Raw genomic sequence first — 16,571 nt, 5'->3', positions numbered from 1 at the left:
CATGAAACGAACATGCAAGTGGCTGAGTACTCCACAGACAAGCACTCTTGACGTAGTTCTACCCGCATGGTTCTTGGTTTCAAGCATTTGTCTTAAGAAGAAAGGCTGAAGACGCTCGACCTTTATTCTCTAGAAAAACGACTCAGCCGTGGTGATCTCATTCTTGCTCACAACATCATAAGCAGAAAGTGTAACCTCTCGAAAGAGCTGTTCTTCACTCCCTCTCCAGAGCGTTGGCTGCAGGGTCACTCCGAAAAGCTCTATCTGTGACGATTTCATCTCAATCGAAGGAGAGGGGCTTTCTCAATCCGGGTTGCGGATCCGTGGAATAAGCTGCCGGACAAGATAGTGAAGATGCCGACGACTGCTTGGTTCAAAGTCTCTCTTGATCAGAAATGGCCTGAACTCTTTGCATGAACACCCTCCCTGTACATAACTCCATGTCCCCCTACATGGCCTTGCTTTTTTGCTTTTTGAGCCAAAAAATTAACTTAACTTCTCAGGGAGATTCAGTGTGACACAATGTGACAAGGCTAGTCCCTTTTGAATAACAAGTACAACTAATTTTTGCTAGGTGAATGGACTGGGGCAAGAGGAAATAAAGTGTCTTGCTCAAGGACACGACACACTAGCACACTTACGATCATGAGCTGAGTCCCGTAACCATTTAGCCATGCACCTTCATGAAAGGAATGGTAAAGGAAGAAGAAAGCGAAAGACAAAACAAAGAGAAAAAGTAAAAAAGAAAGAACGTCGGGATTTTTCCGTTTGAACGGCAGTTTTCAACACAATTTCTAGTTAACTAAACACTTTTAAACTTCGTATACTGCTAGAATGTGTTTATAAAACATCTTTTTCTCTTGGCTTTATTGAGAAAATTCTATAGTTTGTAAGATATTTGTTGTTTTTTTTCTTCAATTTCTGCAATTTCGACCAATCAATGATCGTCTATTGAGGTTAAAAACATTCTGTGCCGTATGAATATGTCCCTCCTTTAAGAAACAGATTGGGTTTGTTTACATTTGCGAAGAAAAAAAGATACCCTTCCCCCCACTCCTAACCCTAATCCTAAAATAGATTGAAATGCAATAGATTGATACTAGGGTTATAATTATGGGTGACATTTTCATTTGACACCGCTAGAAAAAAATCCCATTTTCCGTAGCGGTGTCGTTTGAAAATGTCACCCATAATTATAACCCTAGTATCGATCTATTGCATTTCAATCTATTTTAGGGTTAGGGTTAGGGGTGGGGGAAGGGTATCTTTTTTTCTTCGCAAATGTAAATAAACCCAATCTGTTTCTTAAACAAGGGACATATTCATACAGCACGGAATCTTTTCACCCCAAATGGAGGTCAGCGATTGGTTAAAATTGCCGAAATGCTCGAAATTAAAGTCGAAATATCTTACAAACTATAGAATTTTCTCAATAAAGCCAAGAAAAAAATGATGTTTTATAAACACATTCTACCAGTATACGAAGTTTAAAAGTATTTAGTTAACTAGAAATTGTGTAGACATCTGCCGTTCAAAAGGAAAAGATCTGACCGTCGTGGTTCACCTCGATGGATCTATCTCGTAGGACAAGTTGGGGTTTTGTATTTCTATATCCATCATATCTTGAATGAGTGGGTTGAGCAAGCTGCGGAGATAATTCTGTCCATAGAAACGGAAGCAATAAGCCATAATTTTGCTTGCCAGACTGTTCCCACGAAACAAGGTCTGCATGCAGTCAGCAATCTCAACCTGGAAGAGCAGAAAAACAAGTGCACGGTTCAATACTCAGTTTATCCATGGGGCTTTCCAAAATACACACAATGAAACAAGCAGAAATGTATGATGCGTTTGGTGGAGGAAGGGAATATCCAATATTCTAGAAAGGTCCTTTAAGGTTTTCCAAACAATATCGTTGTTTTAGCTTTGTATATTTTTGTGAATTTGACTGCGGCCATGCTGGAGCACCACCTTTAGTCAAGCAAATCGACCCCGGGACTTATTCTTTGTAAGCCCAGTACTTATTCTATCGGTCTCTTTTGCCGAACCGCTAAGTGACGGGGACGTAAACACACCAGCATCGGTTGTCAAGCAATGCTAGGGGGACAAACACAGACACACAAACATATACACACACATACATATATATACATATATACGACAGGCTTCTTTCAGTTTCCATCTACCAAATCCACTCACAAGGCATTGGTCGGCCCGGGGCTATAGCAGAAGACACTTGCCCAAGATGCCACGCAGTGGGACTGAACCCAGATTTGCGTATTTATGTAAATTATTTTAGTCTAACCAGTGTTGATATTTCAAAACAAGAAGACAAAAATGCAATTTTGGGAGTTTTGTTGAATATTGAGTTTTCCCTTCTTCCACCAAAAACATTGAAAGAAACATCGTTTAGACAACAATCAACAAAATATGTCACTGATTAACTAGTTTACAACACAATATTAAATATTTTAATAACAAATAAAAATCAGCCCCTGATTCTTTCATACAAAAACAATCCCTAATTCGGGGGGGTTCATATTTATATTAAACTGCTTATCATAATTTATGCAAGACCTCTCTCCCCTAGAAAATGACCAAGGTACTCCACAGTAGAGAATAGCTGAAGTATGATATGAACACACACAGAGTATAACACACTGACTTGTATTTCAAGTGAGCCAGTGGAGCAGGGTTCAAAATATGTCCGTAACATCAGCTGATGGATGTAACATCAATAGACATGACATCAACAGTTGTTCCATTAAGAGGTGAAGGACAGGAACAGACTAAGAACAAGTGACCACCACCACACACAAAAATTAGTGGAGGCCATTACAACCATATGCAAGATGATTGACTTCGGTCATGACTGACCATGGGATTGCACCTAGAAAGTTCCTCTCCAAGGCACAAGTCCGGGCAAGGTTGTTTATGGAAGACCAGCAGTCGCCCATGCATACCAGCCTCCCCTCTCCACGCCACCAGTGTTATCCAAGGGAAAGGCAAAGGGGCCGATACAGCTTGGCACCAGTGATGTTGCAACTCATTTCTACAGCTGAGTGAACTGGAGCAATGTGAAATAAAGGGTCTTGCTCAAGAACACAACACACAGCCCAGTCCGGGAATTGACATAACTCAGTATATAACTGGTTTTGGGTGAGCTTGCAATGTTAGATGAGAATTCATCAGAGTAAATCCACCATCTGTACTTTCATAATCATCCTATCATGTCCAGGTTTCATGCTGGCGTGGGTTTAATGGTTTTTGACAGGATGCAATGGTTTCAAAGACTGCATCAAGCTCCAATACCTGTTCTGACATGGTTTCTATGGCCGGATGCCTTTCCTAATACCAACCACTTTACAGTATGCACTGGGTGCTTTTTATGTGGCACCAGCATGAGTGAGGTCACCATGGATTGTGCAACACTCAGATACTTAGAGGAAGAGAGAGAAAAGCAGATACATAAATACATACACACACATAAAAATGATGCAGATAAACACAATTAGGCTTGATATATTCAAATATATATACATATATTCATACACACACACATACTAGCTTAAAAGCCACCCTAGCTAGTACATAGCTTTTAAGCAACTGACCCCGAATGGGAAGATCTGCAAACAGATCTCAGACTTGTTCTGGACAATTTGTTACAATTGCTTCCTTCAGAGTCATGTCCCAATCATGATTATATTCGTCCCCTAAAAATCACCAAATAACAATCACAGTAATGAAAACATGGGAATCCAAAATTTCAGGATTGTGGGCCCAGTTTTTGATTTACCCATGGAGTCAGCCTGATTCCAAAACGCTATGATATGTTGGGCTATGGCCTCTAGGAGTAAAGTTGAAAAAGTGTGACACACTGACATTCGCATTTATTATATTAGATATGTTTAATTTTGGGGAAACTTTATTTCAATTAAAGTGTATTTTATGTGTATATGTGCGTGTGTGGGGGGGTGTATGTATTAAAGAAAGCATAAAATAAAACAAGAATGATAGTGTTCAGTATGTTGGAGACAGAAATTTCTGTTAGAGACATGGTTGACCCTTTCGTTACTGTGTTTCTGTTGAGATGCTCTGTGTTTCTTTCAATTACTTTAAATATAATGAAGAATTTAGTAAAATAACTTAGTTATCATTCAGCTAGTGTTAGTCGCATAAACTGCGATTTTAATTCAAAACTTATGAAAACAAGACATTTGTACTTAGGGCCAGAGCCGGTTTCAGCCGGGTTGGTAACGAAAGGGTTAAACAAAGTTGGACATAATCTCCCTCTTTCTCTCTCTCTTATTATTACTCCCACTGCCACCATCAACACTACCACTTCTAATAAAACATCATCAACTCTCCCTAAATTTCTTTGTCTCCCTTTTTTCTTTCACTCTCCCTCTGTCTGCACCACCACCCTCACAATCTCTAAGCCTATACTATTACTCTCACCCCATCATGAGGAATAGTAGGAGTGTCATTGAATAGCGAGAGAAGGGGGTCTGAGTGTGACACACTGACACACAGAAATTGATTTTCGCATTTGTACTGTACTGTACTGTATTGTATTGTATTGTATTTATTATATATATATATATATATATATATATATATATGGATGGATACAAAAACTAAATGTATTCAGAAGTTAAACATCTGTACAGGTGTATAGATATTTAAACAAAATTATTTTTACATGGTGTATAAAAAGCAAGGAGAGAAATGCACAAGGATTCATAATGAAAATAGGGGTTTTATAAATATCTGTAAGGGACAATTGTGAAAGAAGGGTTTCATAGATATCTATAAGGAAGAATGGTGAAAGCGGGGTTTAACAGATATCAGTAGGGGAGAACAGAGAAAATAGGGATTTCATAGAGTAGGAAAAAATAGTGAAAAGAGAGGTTTCATATTTATCAGAAGGGGACAATAGCGGAAAAGGGCTTTCATAGATATCTGTAAGGGATAATTGAGAAATAAGGATATCATAGACTCAACAGCGGTTTCTTAATTGTGACGTTCATAATTAGGAGATGGAAAGAGCAAAAAGTCAATGGATATGCTTTGAGTAGATGGTTGCATAGAGACTGACTCCCTAAACACAAGTCATTATTATTTAGCATCCATGTTCCCTGCTGGTATCGAAACTACAACTTCACAATCAAGATACCAACACCCTAACCACAAAGCCACAAGCCTTCCTCAGCCTCGTTCTTATAAAATACATCTGACATGCAGCCATGCTGCCAACAAAGCACGCGGAGTTCTGTTTTTGATTCAACAGTCATTCGGAATGAAGAAAGGCTGAAGATGCTCGACCTTTATTCTCTAGAAAAACAATGATGCCGTGGTGATCTCATTCTTGCTCACAACATCATAAGCAGAAAGTGTAACCTCTCGAAAGAGCTGTTCTTCACTCTTGCTCCAGAGCGTCGGCTGCGGGGTCACTCCGAAAAGCTCTATCTGCGACAATTTCATCTCAATCGAAGGAGAGGGGCTTTCTCCGTCCGGGTTGCGGATCCGTGGAATAAGCTGCCGGACGAGATAGTGAAGATGCCAACGACCACTCGGTTCAAAGCCTCTCTTGATCAGAAATGGCCTGAACTCTTTGCATGAACACCCACCCTGTACATAACTCCATGTCCCCCTACATGGCCTTGCTTTTTGCTTTTTGAGCCAAAAATTAACCTAACTTAACTTAACAATTATAAGATGGTGTGGCCAGTTCTTTAGACCTGACCAATCAATGAAAGAAAGGATGCATGAGGAATGCAATGACTTACCTCTTTAGAAAACATATTCCACAACAGTTGATACAGGAGGTGTTTAGCATCAAACAGAGTTACAAACACTCTGGCTAATTCATCCTGGAATGGAAGAGCAGAAACTTCTATATATAAAGACATACACTCACATGTGTGTCTATATATATATATATATATATATATATATATATATATAGGGAGAATTTACAAAAAAAAAACAAAAGACGAAGACAGGTGGTGTACAAAACAAACATATATATATATATATATTTATAACAAAGAGGGTCTATGCAACAAGTTGCTAGACCACATACCGAAAGTATTAGAAATAGCAGCCAGAGAACTGCTATTTCCTTTAACTACTAAAATATGTCTCCACAGACAACAGCATTTGTAACGCATTATATGGCAAAAAAAAAGAACAAAAATAACAAATTCAAATAGTCCACGAATTCGTTATTTTTCTTCTTTTTTTGCCATATAATGAGTTGCAAATACTGTTCTCTGTGGAGACATATTTTTGTAGTAAAAGAAATAACAGTCCTCTGGCTGCTATTTCTAATACTTTCGGTCTGTGGTCTAGCAACCTGTTGCAAAGACCCTCATTGTTATAATTATATAAACTTTTACTAAATATGGTCCTTTTCTATACCGAAATACTACTTGGTGAAATTTATTGATTTTATTAAATTAATTATATTTCACCTTTTATCTGTGTATATATATATATATATATATATATATATATAGACACACCAACTCATATACTCATGTATAAGCTGCACTGTTACGTATTTGATTTTAACTGAAACCAAACTGTTAGGGTGAGGATGACTTAGACATGGAGCAAAGTTAAAACTAGGAAAGGAAAAAATGTTGGACCAAGATTTAATCCTCAGCAGGTGGGGTGGGGGCAACGTATATACAAGTAAATATGGTGAATATAAATTCTTATTCTTTTAGTGGTTTGAGTCATTTGACAGCAACCATGCTGGAGCACTGCCTTAAAGGGTCTCTTAGTAGAAGTCGACCCCAGGAGTTACTCTTTGTAAGCCTAGCACTTATTCTATCAGTCTCTTTTGTCGAACCACTAGGTTATGGTGACATCAACATACCAACACCAGTGGTCAAGCGATGGTGAGGGGACAAACACAGACACATAAATATATATAATTTCGGTTTCCGTCTACCAAATAAAGCATTGATCAGCCCAAGGTGCCACACAGTGGGACTGAACCCAGAACTATGCAGTTGGGAAGCAAGCTTCTTACCACACAGCCATGCCTGTGCCTTCTTCTTTTACTTGTTTCAGTCATTTGACTGCGGCCATGCTGGAGCACCACCTTTAGTCGAGCAAATCGACCCTGGGACTTATTCTTTGTAAGCCCAGTACTTATTCTATCGTCTCTTTTTGCCGAACCGCTAAGTGACAGGGACATAAACACACCAGCATCGGTTGTCAAGCAATGCTGGGGGACAAACACAGACACACACATATATATATATACATATATACGACGGGCTTCTTTCAGTTTCCGTCTATCAAATCCACTCACAAGGCATTGGTCGGCCCGGAGCTATAGCAGAAGACACTTGCCCAAGATGCCACGCAGTGGGACTGAACCCGGAACCATGTGGTTGGTTAGCAAGCTACTTACCACACAGCCACTCCTGCGCCTATACATATATCTATAAAAAGGCACAAACACACAGCCTCATTATCATCATTTGATGTCTAATATTCCATGCTGGCATGGGTCAGATGGATTGACGTGATCTGATGGATAAAAAGACTGCATCCAGCTCCAGTGGAATGATTTGGAATGGTTTCTACAAGATGCATTCCAGAAGTTTTGAGACACTTTCAGGTGAGGCAGTTACAAGTGTCTTAGATTATTGTAATCTTTATATATAAAAGTGAAGTTGTGTGAGTGTCTGTCTCCTACGAATTAGATTCCTAACTACGCCCACATTTTGTGGTGCAGTTTAACCAAAAGCGGGTATCTTATAGTCGTGATTCATATCGAGCCCTTCTGGGTATTAGCGCACGTCTACGATGAGTCTACGATTTAAAAAAAAATTTACCATCATTTCTTCCCATTTTTAATGCATTTTTTTGCTATTATATAAGGGAAGTAACTCTCTAAAAATGCTTATATAGTTATTTCCCTTACAAACCCGAGCAACGCTGGGCGATACTGCTAGTTATTAATGAATCCTTATTAGACATCCAATCAGCTGACCTGCCAACAATGCACACAGCCACACACGCAGATGGATCGAGTTTCAAGTTGCCACCTACCATTTGACTCCGTAAAATGACGCTAGCGAGGGCCATGGCGATTGGTAAGTCCCCTTTGTCTCCGATCATGGTGACCAGCTCGACGAGGCGTTCGAAGCGATCGGCCAGAGCGGTCTCAGCCAGTGTTTCAAACTCAGTGCCCTGCTGTAGAATCTTCGTCAATACCTCCATGAATGCAGCACGAGTCTGTGGGTCCTTGTGGTAGCCAAGGGCTGAAGACAGAGAGAAAGGAGGTGAACAACAGGAGATGGTGAAGGTGGGGTGATGGTGGTGATTGTGTGTGTGAAGGGGTGGTATTGATGAAGGTGGAGGTGAGGGTTGGTGAAGGTGGTGATGATGATGGTGACGTTAATGGTTGTGTTGGTGGTGATGATGATAGTGGTGGTAGTGATGATGGTGGTGATGTTAATGGTTGTGTTGGTGGTGGTGATGATGGTGGTGGTGATGATGATGATGATGGTGGTAGTGATGATCGTGGTGATGTTAATGGTTGTGTTGGCGGTGATGATGATGGTGGTGGTGGAGGTGATTGTGTTGTTGGCGGCGGCAGTGGTGGGGTGGTAATGGTGATGGTGAGGAGAGGGAGGAGACTGAAACAGTGAAAAGCAGCAGGGGTGCATTGCACAGGGCGAGGAGATCAGTTCCATTAATTTGTATATAAAAAAAAACGATTTCCCTCCATTAAGCTCACTTTTAATTATGCAAATTACTCAGAGACAGTAATGAAGCAGAACACCATAGAGAAATGCACAGACACATATCCACCACCACCACTACAAAGGTAAACACCACCATGTATAGACACAGCCACCCCTCCTCAACATCCACTACTACACACAGATGTTACCACTAGCACCAGCACTACCACCACTACACACAGATGACACCCCTAGTATCACTACAACCACCACCACAACCACAGCAGACATTACTACACACAACAGGCTTCTGCACAGATTCTTATTTCTTTATTGCCCACAAGGGGCTAAATACAGAAGGGACAAACAAGGACAGACAAAGGGATTAAGTCGATTACATCGACCCCAGTGCGTATCTGGTACTTAATTTATCGACCCCTAAAGGATGAAAGGCAAAGTTGACCTCGGCGGAATTTGAACTCAGAACGTAACGGCAGATGAAATACGGCTACGCATTTCGCCCGGCGTGCTAACGATTCTGCCAGTTTGCCGCCTTTACCTTCTGCACAGATCCTGTCTACCAAATCCATTCCGGAGGCATTGGTCAGCCCAGAACTATGGTAGAAGGCCAAGGTGCTGTGCAATGGCACTGACCCCCCCCCCACCCCACAAAAACTGAGTGGTCACCACAGACCACTTAACAATGCCGGGTCTGTCTCCATCAATGTTTCAAAGAGGACAAAAGCTGAGGTAAGAAACAGACAAGCCATGGGGTACCCACCTATCGAATGCATCAGCCCACTTTCTATATTGGCGTTTAGTAGGTTTGACATAGCTTGCACGGTGCAGTGACGAAGTGCGCTTAGGTTGGACATGCTGCGCTTGCGATTCGGGTCCATAGCCTTGTCTTGCTCTTCTTCGGAACAGTCGTTCAGTAAATTCATAAATAGGGTTAGATACCTGCAAAATAGAAATAGGGGACACATTAGTGAGAATAGGGATTTGATAGGTATCTGTAGGAGGCAACAGTGATAAGAGGGGTTTTGTATTTATCAGAAGGGGACAATAGTAAAAATAGGGTTTCATGGAATAAGGATTCATAATGAAAATAGGGGTTTCATAAATATCTGTAAGGGACAATTGTGAAAGAAGGGTTTCATAGATATCTATAGGGAAGAATGGTGAAAGCGGGGTTTAATAGATATCAGTAGGAGAGAACAGAGAAAATAGGGATTTCATAGAGTAGGAAAAAATAGTGAAAAGAGAGGTTTCATATTTATCAGAAGGGGACAATAGCGGAAAAGGGCATTCATAGATATCGGTAAGGGATAATTGTGAAATAAGGGTATCATAGACATCTGTAGGGGACAATAGTGAGAGAGGGATTTTAGAGATATCTAGTGGGGACAATGGTAGGAGAGGGTTTCCATAGATATCTCTAAGGGACAATTTTGAAAGAGGGGTTTCAGAGAAATAAGTTGTGACAGAAGACCTAAAAGTGAGGGTCATATGAAGAAGGGAAAAAAATCCCCAGTAAAGTGTGGAAGGGGATCAAAATGCAAACTTACTTTAAGAAGAGTTGTGATTTTGCTTCATTCAAGTCTCCTCGGTCACTTTCTTCGGGCTGCAGAGGAAGACCAGCTAAGAGGGCTGCGACAGCCTCCATACTGGCTTGATCTAAATCCCTGAAAACAACAACAACAACATTATCAACAGCAGTACTAATAAATAGGGGAGATGCGCTGTAATAGTGTGTTGCTCCAGCATGGCAACAGAGGGGAACCAACAACTGAAGAACCATATAAAGAAGATCAGATATAATTTTCATATCAGGTATATGTATCTTGGAGTACAGAGTATCTGTGTGCTCTTCAAAGACAGCAGTCATACAGTGGAAATCAGAAGTGTTGTAGTGTCTGTGGGAGAATGAAGTGAAAGCTGTACGCACCTGGACATGCTACAGATGTCCCCTTGGATGTTCACTTGGTGTGAATTTCCCATAATCCAGTCAGTTAAATATTCAACCAGTTTGTTTCGGAACTTCATCTCTTGACGAAACGTTAGTTCATCACGCCTGGTCATCATCTGCAAAGAGAGCCAACAGGGATATATATATATATATATGTGTGTGTGTGTGTGTGTGTGTGTGTGTGTGTGTGTGTTGTGTGTGTATGTGTATATATATATATATATATATATATATATATATATATATATATATATATATATATATATATATGTATGTGTGTATATATATATATATATATATATATACACAGCACGTAGATATTGAGTTGCAAAATCTGGATCTTTTCCGTTTGAACGGCAGTTTTTTCTAGCGGTGTCATGTGAAATTGTCATAATTATGGCCCTAGTATCAATCTATTGCATTTCTATCTATTTTAGGGTTAGGGTTAGAGTTAAGGTTAGTTAGGGTTAGGGGTGGAGGAAGGGTATCTTTTTTTCTTCAGAAATGTAAATAAACCCAATCTGTTTCTTAAACAAGGGACATTTTCATACGTCACAAAATATTTCACCTAAATAGACGTCATTGATTGGTTGAAATTGCAGAAATTGAAGAAAAAAACAACAAATATCTTACAAACTATAGAATTTTCTCAATAAAACCAAGAGAAAAAGATGTTTTATAAACACATTCTAGCAGTATACAAAGTTTAAAAGTGTTTAGTTATGTGGAAATTATTTTAAAAACTGCCTGTCAAACCGAAAAGATCCCAAAATCTTTCTGCATAGGAAAATTTGAAGTTTCTAAAATGGTTAATGAAATTCAAAGGATTGCTTTGGTCCATTGGTAGAACATCTGTCATGTTCAAAAGAGATATAGTTTAGAGCCCCACAGGCAGTCTTCATCTTTTTTCTACCCATAATGCATATTCAACCCAACATTTCCATGGTTCTATTTATTAGCTTCGTGGGTGTGCTTTGAAATCCACCATTTCCAAAAAATGATTAGTTTACATTCTTTGAAAAGTTTATAAAATTCTTTTGATGTCAACAACCCCTTTCTCTCTATATATAAACGGCAAAATGTCTGTGTGCGTGTCATCATCATCATCATTTAACGTCCGCTTTCCATGCTAGCATGGGTTGGATGGTTCAACTGGGGTCTGGGGAGCCCGAAGGCTGCACCAGGCCAGTCAGATCTGGCAATGTTTCTACAGCTGGATGCCCTTCCTAACGCCAACCACTCCGAGAGTGTAGTGGGTGATTTTATGTGTCACCGACACAGGTGCCAGACGGGGCTGGCGAACGGCCACACTCGGATGGTGTTTTTTACGTGCCACCGACACAGGTGCCAGACGAGGCTGGCAGACAGCCACGCTCGGATGGTGTTTTTTATGTGCCACCGACACAGGTGCCAGACGAGGCTGACGAACGGCCACGATCGGATGGTGTTTGTTACGTGCAAACAGCACGGAGGCCAGTCGATGCGGTACTGGCTACGGTCACGTTCGGATGGTTTTCTTATGTGCCACCGGCACTGGTACCACAAAGATACAAATTCCATTGATGTTCATCTATTTTGATTTGGTTTGATTTTCACTTGCCTCAACAGGTCTTCACAAGTGTCACAAGAAGGAAGGTATGCACAGGTGGACTGACTACGTCCCAGGTAGGGGCCATGGGTTATGGCCTCACTAGTCTTGCCGGGTCTTCTCACGCACAGCATACTTCCATAGGTCTCGGTCTCTAGTCATTTCCTTGGTGAGACCTAAAGTTCGAAGGTCGTGCTTCATCACCTCGTCCCAGGTTTTCCTGGGTCTACCTCTTCCACAGGTTCCCTCAACTGCTAGGGTGTAGCACTTTTGCACACAACTATCTTCAGCCATTCTCGTCACATGACCATACCAGCGCAGACGTCTCTCTTGCACACCACAACTGATGCTTCTTAGGTTCAACTTTTCTCTCAAGGTACTTACACTCTGTCGATTATGAACACTGACATTACACATCCATCAGAGCATACTGGCTTCTTTTCTTGCGAGCTTACGCATATCCTTAGCCGTCACGGCCCATGTTTCACTACCATGTAGCATGGCTGTACGTACACATGCATCATACAGTCTGCCTTTTACTCTGAGCGAGAGGCCTTTTGTCACCAGCAGGGGTAAGAGCTCCCTAAACTTTGTCCAGGCTATTCTTATTCTAGCAGTTACACTTTCAGCACACCCACCCCCACTACTGACTTGGTCACCTAGATAACGGAAGCTATCAACTACTTCTAGTTTGTCTCCCTGGAACGTGGTAGAAGTTGGTCTCTGCACATTTCAAGTGTTTATTGCTCCTGAGCATCTGCCACAGACAAAAACTATTTTCCTAGTTAGCCTTCCTTTGACATTGCTGCACCTCTTATGTGTCCATAGCTTACACTTGGTGCATCTTATAGAGTTTCTCCCTATTTTACAGATCGAGCAGGGCCATCTACCTGAAGTCGTTTGTGATTGGTCCACCTTCCTACTCATTAGGACTTTGGTTTTGGCTAGGTTGATTCTAAGGCCCTTCGATTCTAATCCTTATTTCCACACCTGAAACTTCTCCAGTTCTGATAGTGACTCAGCAATTAGAGCAAGGTCATCAGCATAGAGGAGCTCCTAGGGTCATCCTGTCTTGAATTCCTCCGTTATTGCCTGGAGGACTATGATAAATAGGAGGGGACTGAGGACTGAACCTTGGTGGACCCCAACCTCTACCCGGAATTCTTCACTGTACTCGTTGCCAACCCTCACCTTACTAGCAGCGTCTCTGTACATGGCTCGCACAGCTCTCACTAATCATTCATCTATCCCTAGTTTCCTCATTGACCACCAGATAAGGGATCGGGGGACCCTGTCAAAGGCTTTCTCCATGTCAACAAAAGCCAACTACAGGGGCTTATCTTTGGTAGGTATTTCTCCTGCAGCTGTCTTACCAGGAATATAGCATCAGTAGTACTTTTCCCTGGCACGAACCCAAACTGCATTTCATCTAAGCTAACTCTCTCTCTAATTAATTGGGCTATAACCCTCTCCGTAACCTTCATTACCTGATCCAGCAGCTTGATACCCCTGTAGTTATTTGTATCTAGGGCGTCACCATTACCTTTGTAGCAGTTGACTATTATGCTGCTACACCAGTCATTGGGTATGACTCCTTCGTGTATCACCTGGTTAACTATACGGGTGACTATGCTATAGCCGACACTACCAGATATTTTGAGCATCTCTGCAGTAATTCCTGATGGGCCTGGGGCTTTCCCTGTTTTCATGCTTGTAATTGCCTTAACTACTAAGGAACTGTTAACTCGGATTGCTGGTCCCTCTGTTGGGTCGACATTCGGCAGACTCTCTTTATCCCATTCATTTTCCTCATTCAGCAACCTTTCATAGTGGCGTCTCCAAGCCTCTCTCTTTGCATCCTCATTTAGCGCAAGTGAACCGTCATCCTTGCGAACACATTTCTCTCCTACCACGTCATGATTCTCTCTCACACGCTGTCTTGCAACACGAAATACCTCAAGTCTTTCATCCTCACGGCACAGAACATTGGCAAATTTTTTCTTATCTGCTTCCCCTCTGGCTAGATAGACCTGTCTCCTAGCTTCCCTTCTGGCAGTCTGATACACTTCCCTGCTACCACCGTTCTTCCAGTCCTTCCAAGCCTGTTTCTTTTGTCTAATAGCCCTGTCAACAATATTGTTTCACCACAACGTTATTTTGGGTCTTAAGGGGTCTTTGCACCAGCCACAGATCTGGTCAGTGGCTTTCAGCAGGTTGTCCCTCAGAAGCGTCCAGTTGTCTTCTACCCCATGTGTAGCTATACCCCCTTCCATTTCGTCAAAGGCTTCAAGTAACATGTCTCTAAATCTCTGTCCATTCGCAGGGTCTTTAAGCTTCCAGACCCTTCTTCTCCATGTTGGTCGTCTTCTAGTCGCCCTCTTAGTCCTGATCCTAAAGTCACTAACTACCAGTCTATGTTGTGGGGTGCATTCTTCGCCTGGGAAGGTTTGGCATTTATAAGCAGCCATGTTTCCCTTTTTCTGGCAAGGATGTAGTCGATTTGGCTAGTATGCCGGCCCGATCGGTAGGTGACCAGGTGGCTTGTTGGTTTCCTGAAGTTAGTGTTGCAAACCATAAGACTATTCGCATCGCAGAACTCCAGCAGCCTGTTTCATTCCTCGTTGCGGGAACCATAACCGTAGCCTCCATGTACGCCATGGAAGCCCCCAGCATGTCGTCCAACATGCCCATTGAAATCACCAGCCACAAAGAGAAGGTCCCTGTCGTTCGTCAATGAGGTGGTCTGCAGTAGGGTGTTATAGAGACTGTCTTTCTGTCCATCGGGTAGCCCTGGCTGAGGGGCATAGGCCGATATAATGGTTGCTAATCTATGATGAAACACTATTCTAATCTTAAGTATTCTGTTACTTACTCTGATTACCTCAATTACTTTATCTACCCATTTCTCAGCGATAAGTATACCCACGCCACCAACCCCGTCAGTGTTCCCTGCCCAGAAAATCTTGTACCTGTGTTCCTTGCCTGTGAGGAACCTAGCAGATCCTCCTCTCCACCTTATTTCTTGCATGCAACATACATCAACACATCTCCGTTCAAGCATCTCGACTATCTCGCCAGACCTGCCTTTCAGTGTGCCAACGTTGAGGGTGCCCACCCTGAAGGTGTGGAAGGTATGGGCCCTAGAGGCCCAGGGACGGGGAACAGTGGTGTCATGTACCTGAAAAGAAAGCTCGCATTTGGCAGAATTCATAAGCAAAGCAATGATCTTAAGTTCAACCTGCTACACCACACTATCATGTTTTGCGCCATATGGTCACCACCTTATATAGTAGGGGTGGTATTGGCTTAAGGCCTTTAGGTGTTCATGGAAGAAAAGCAAAGGAAGACAAGGTGAGATAAGGACTTCCGGTACAGGTGGAGGGGGCGGGAGGGCGGGCACACCGCGCACTGGGAAAGATGGGGTAGAGATTTAAGCGACAGAAAGACAAGATTTGAGACGAAATGCTTTGCAGTCGTGTGAATAAGTTTCTATGAGTGAAAGTTTATATGTTGTGGAGAAATGCTTCAGCTAGCATTTGAGACGAAAGACAGTGATAATAAAAGGGGAAACAATAAGGCTTGATGGTGATAATACTTGTAAAAAACAATGCTTTATACAAATCCACAATTTTTCAGTTAGAGGGCTCGCACTTTCTATGGTCATTCAAAACCGTCCAAGGGTGGTCATGCATATCTTTACATTTCCCCCAGTTACCCCACAGAGCTATTAAATCTCTTATTATAAAAGGCAGATTTTATCTGCCTCCCTTTGTATCTTATAGAAATCTACAATATAGGATTTCTTCAATTACAATTTACCTAGCATTTTTAAGAGTAGAATGCATCGGGTCGTGCCAGGTCCAGTTTTTAAAATTTCAACCCCAATTAAGCAAAATTTAGAGAAAACTCACATTGTGGTGTATATGTCAAATGTTTTTCTTAGTGTGGGCTACAGCACACGCAAACGCACACACACACAAACGGAGCGAACTGTTTCACTGACGCTATCACCCTTCTCCTCCTTTCTCTTTGCAAGTTTGCAACTATTAAAGTGAAAACAGTGAATCCGACAGCGATTAAGAAAATGAATTGGCACCTGAATGGAGTGAAAATTTAAAAACTGTTTCTTTTGGTGATTTTCTGAAGAAAATGGACCAAGCCACAGTCTTTCCCAGGAGAGTAAAGCCTTAGACTATTTCTTTTTACTTTTTCGAATGAGCCTATTTGAAATCATTACGGCGGAAACGAACCGTTACGCTAAACGTAAACAAAACGAAAGAAAGGATAGTTTGTTATTTCCCACAAC

General features: G+C 41.6%; 1 protein-coding gene across 2 annotated transcripts in view; it reads right to left on the bottom strand.

Moving 5' to 3' along the window:
• Positions 1 to 16,571, bottom strand: part of LOC115225990 (neurofibromin) — a 105,951-nt gene that overhangs the window by 50,498 nt on the left and 38,882 nt on the right. The window contains exons 17-22 of one of the 2 annotated variants that reach the window (XM_029796963.2): positions 10,657 to 10,793; positions 10,277 to 10,393; positions 9,490 to 9,668; positions 8,071 to 8,282; positions 5,787 to 5,870; positions 1,565 to 1,749 (exon numbers count right to left, since the gene is read on the bottom strand). In XM_029796963.2, the coding sequence (XP_029652823.2) occupies positions 1,565 to 1,749; positions 5,787 to 5,870; positions 8,071 to 8,282; positions 9,490 to 9,668; positions 10,277 to 10,393; positions 10,657 to 10,793 (914 nt within the window). The remainder of the gene's footprint in view (positions 1 to 1,564; positions 1,750 to 5,786; positions 5,871 to 8,070; positions 8,283 to 9,489; positions 9,669 to 10,276; positions 10,394 to 10,656; positions 10,794 to 16,571) is intronic. The other variant, XM_036514988.1, reaches the window with a different exon arrangement.

Source organism: Octopus sinensis, linkage group LG29, assembly GCF_006345805.1.
Source record: "Octopus sinensis linkage group LG29, ASM634580v1, whole genome shotgun sequence".
Taxonomy (NCBI): domain Eukaryota; kingdom Metazoa; phylum Mollusca; class Cephalopoda; order Octopoda; family Octopodidae; genus Octopus; species Octopus sinensis.
Note: the sequence above shows the minus strand (reverse complement) of the source record. Positions and strands in the feature narration are given on the sequence as shown.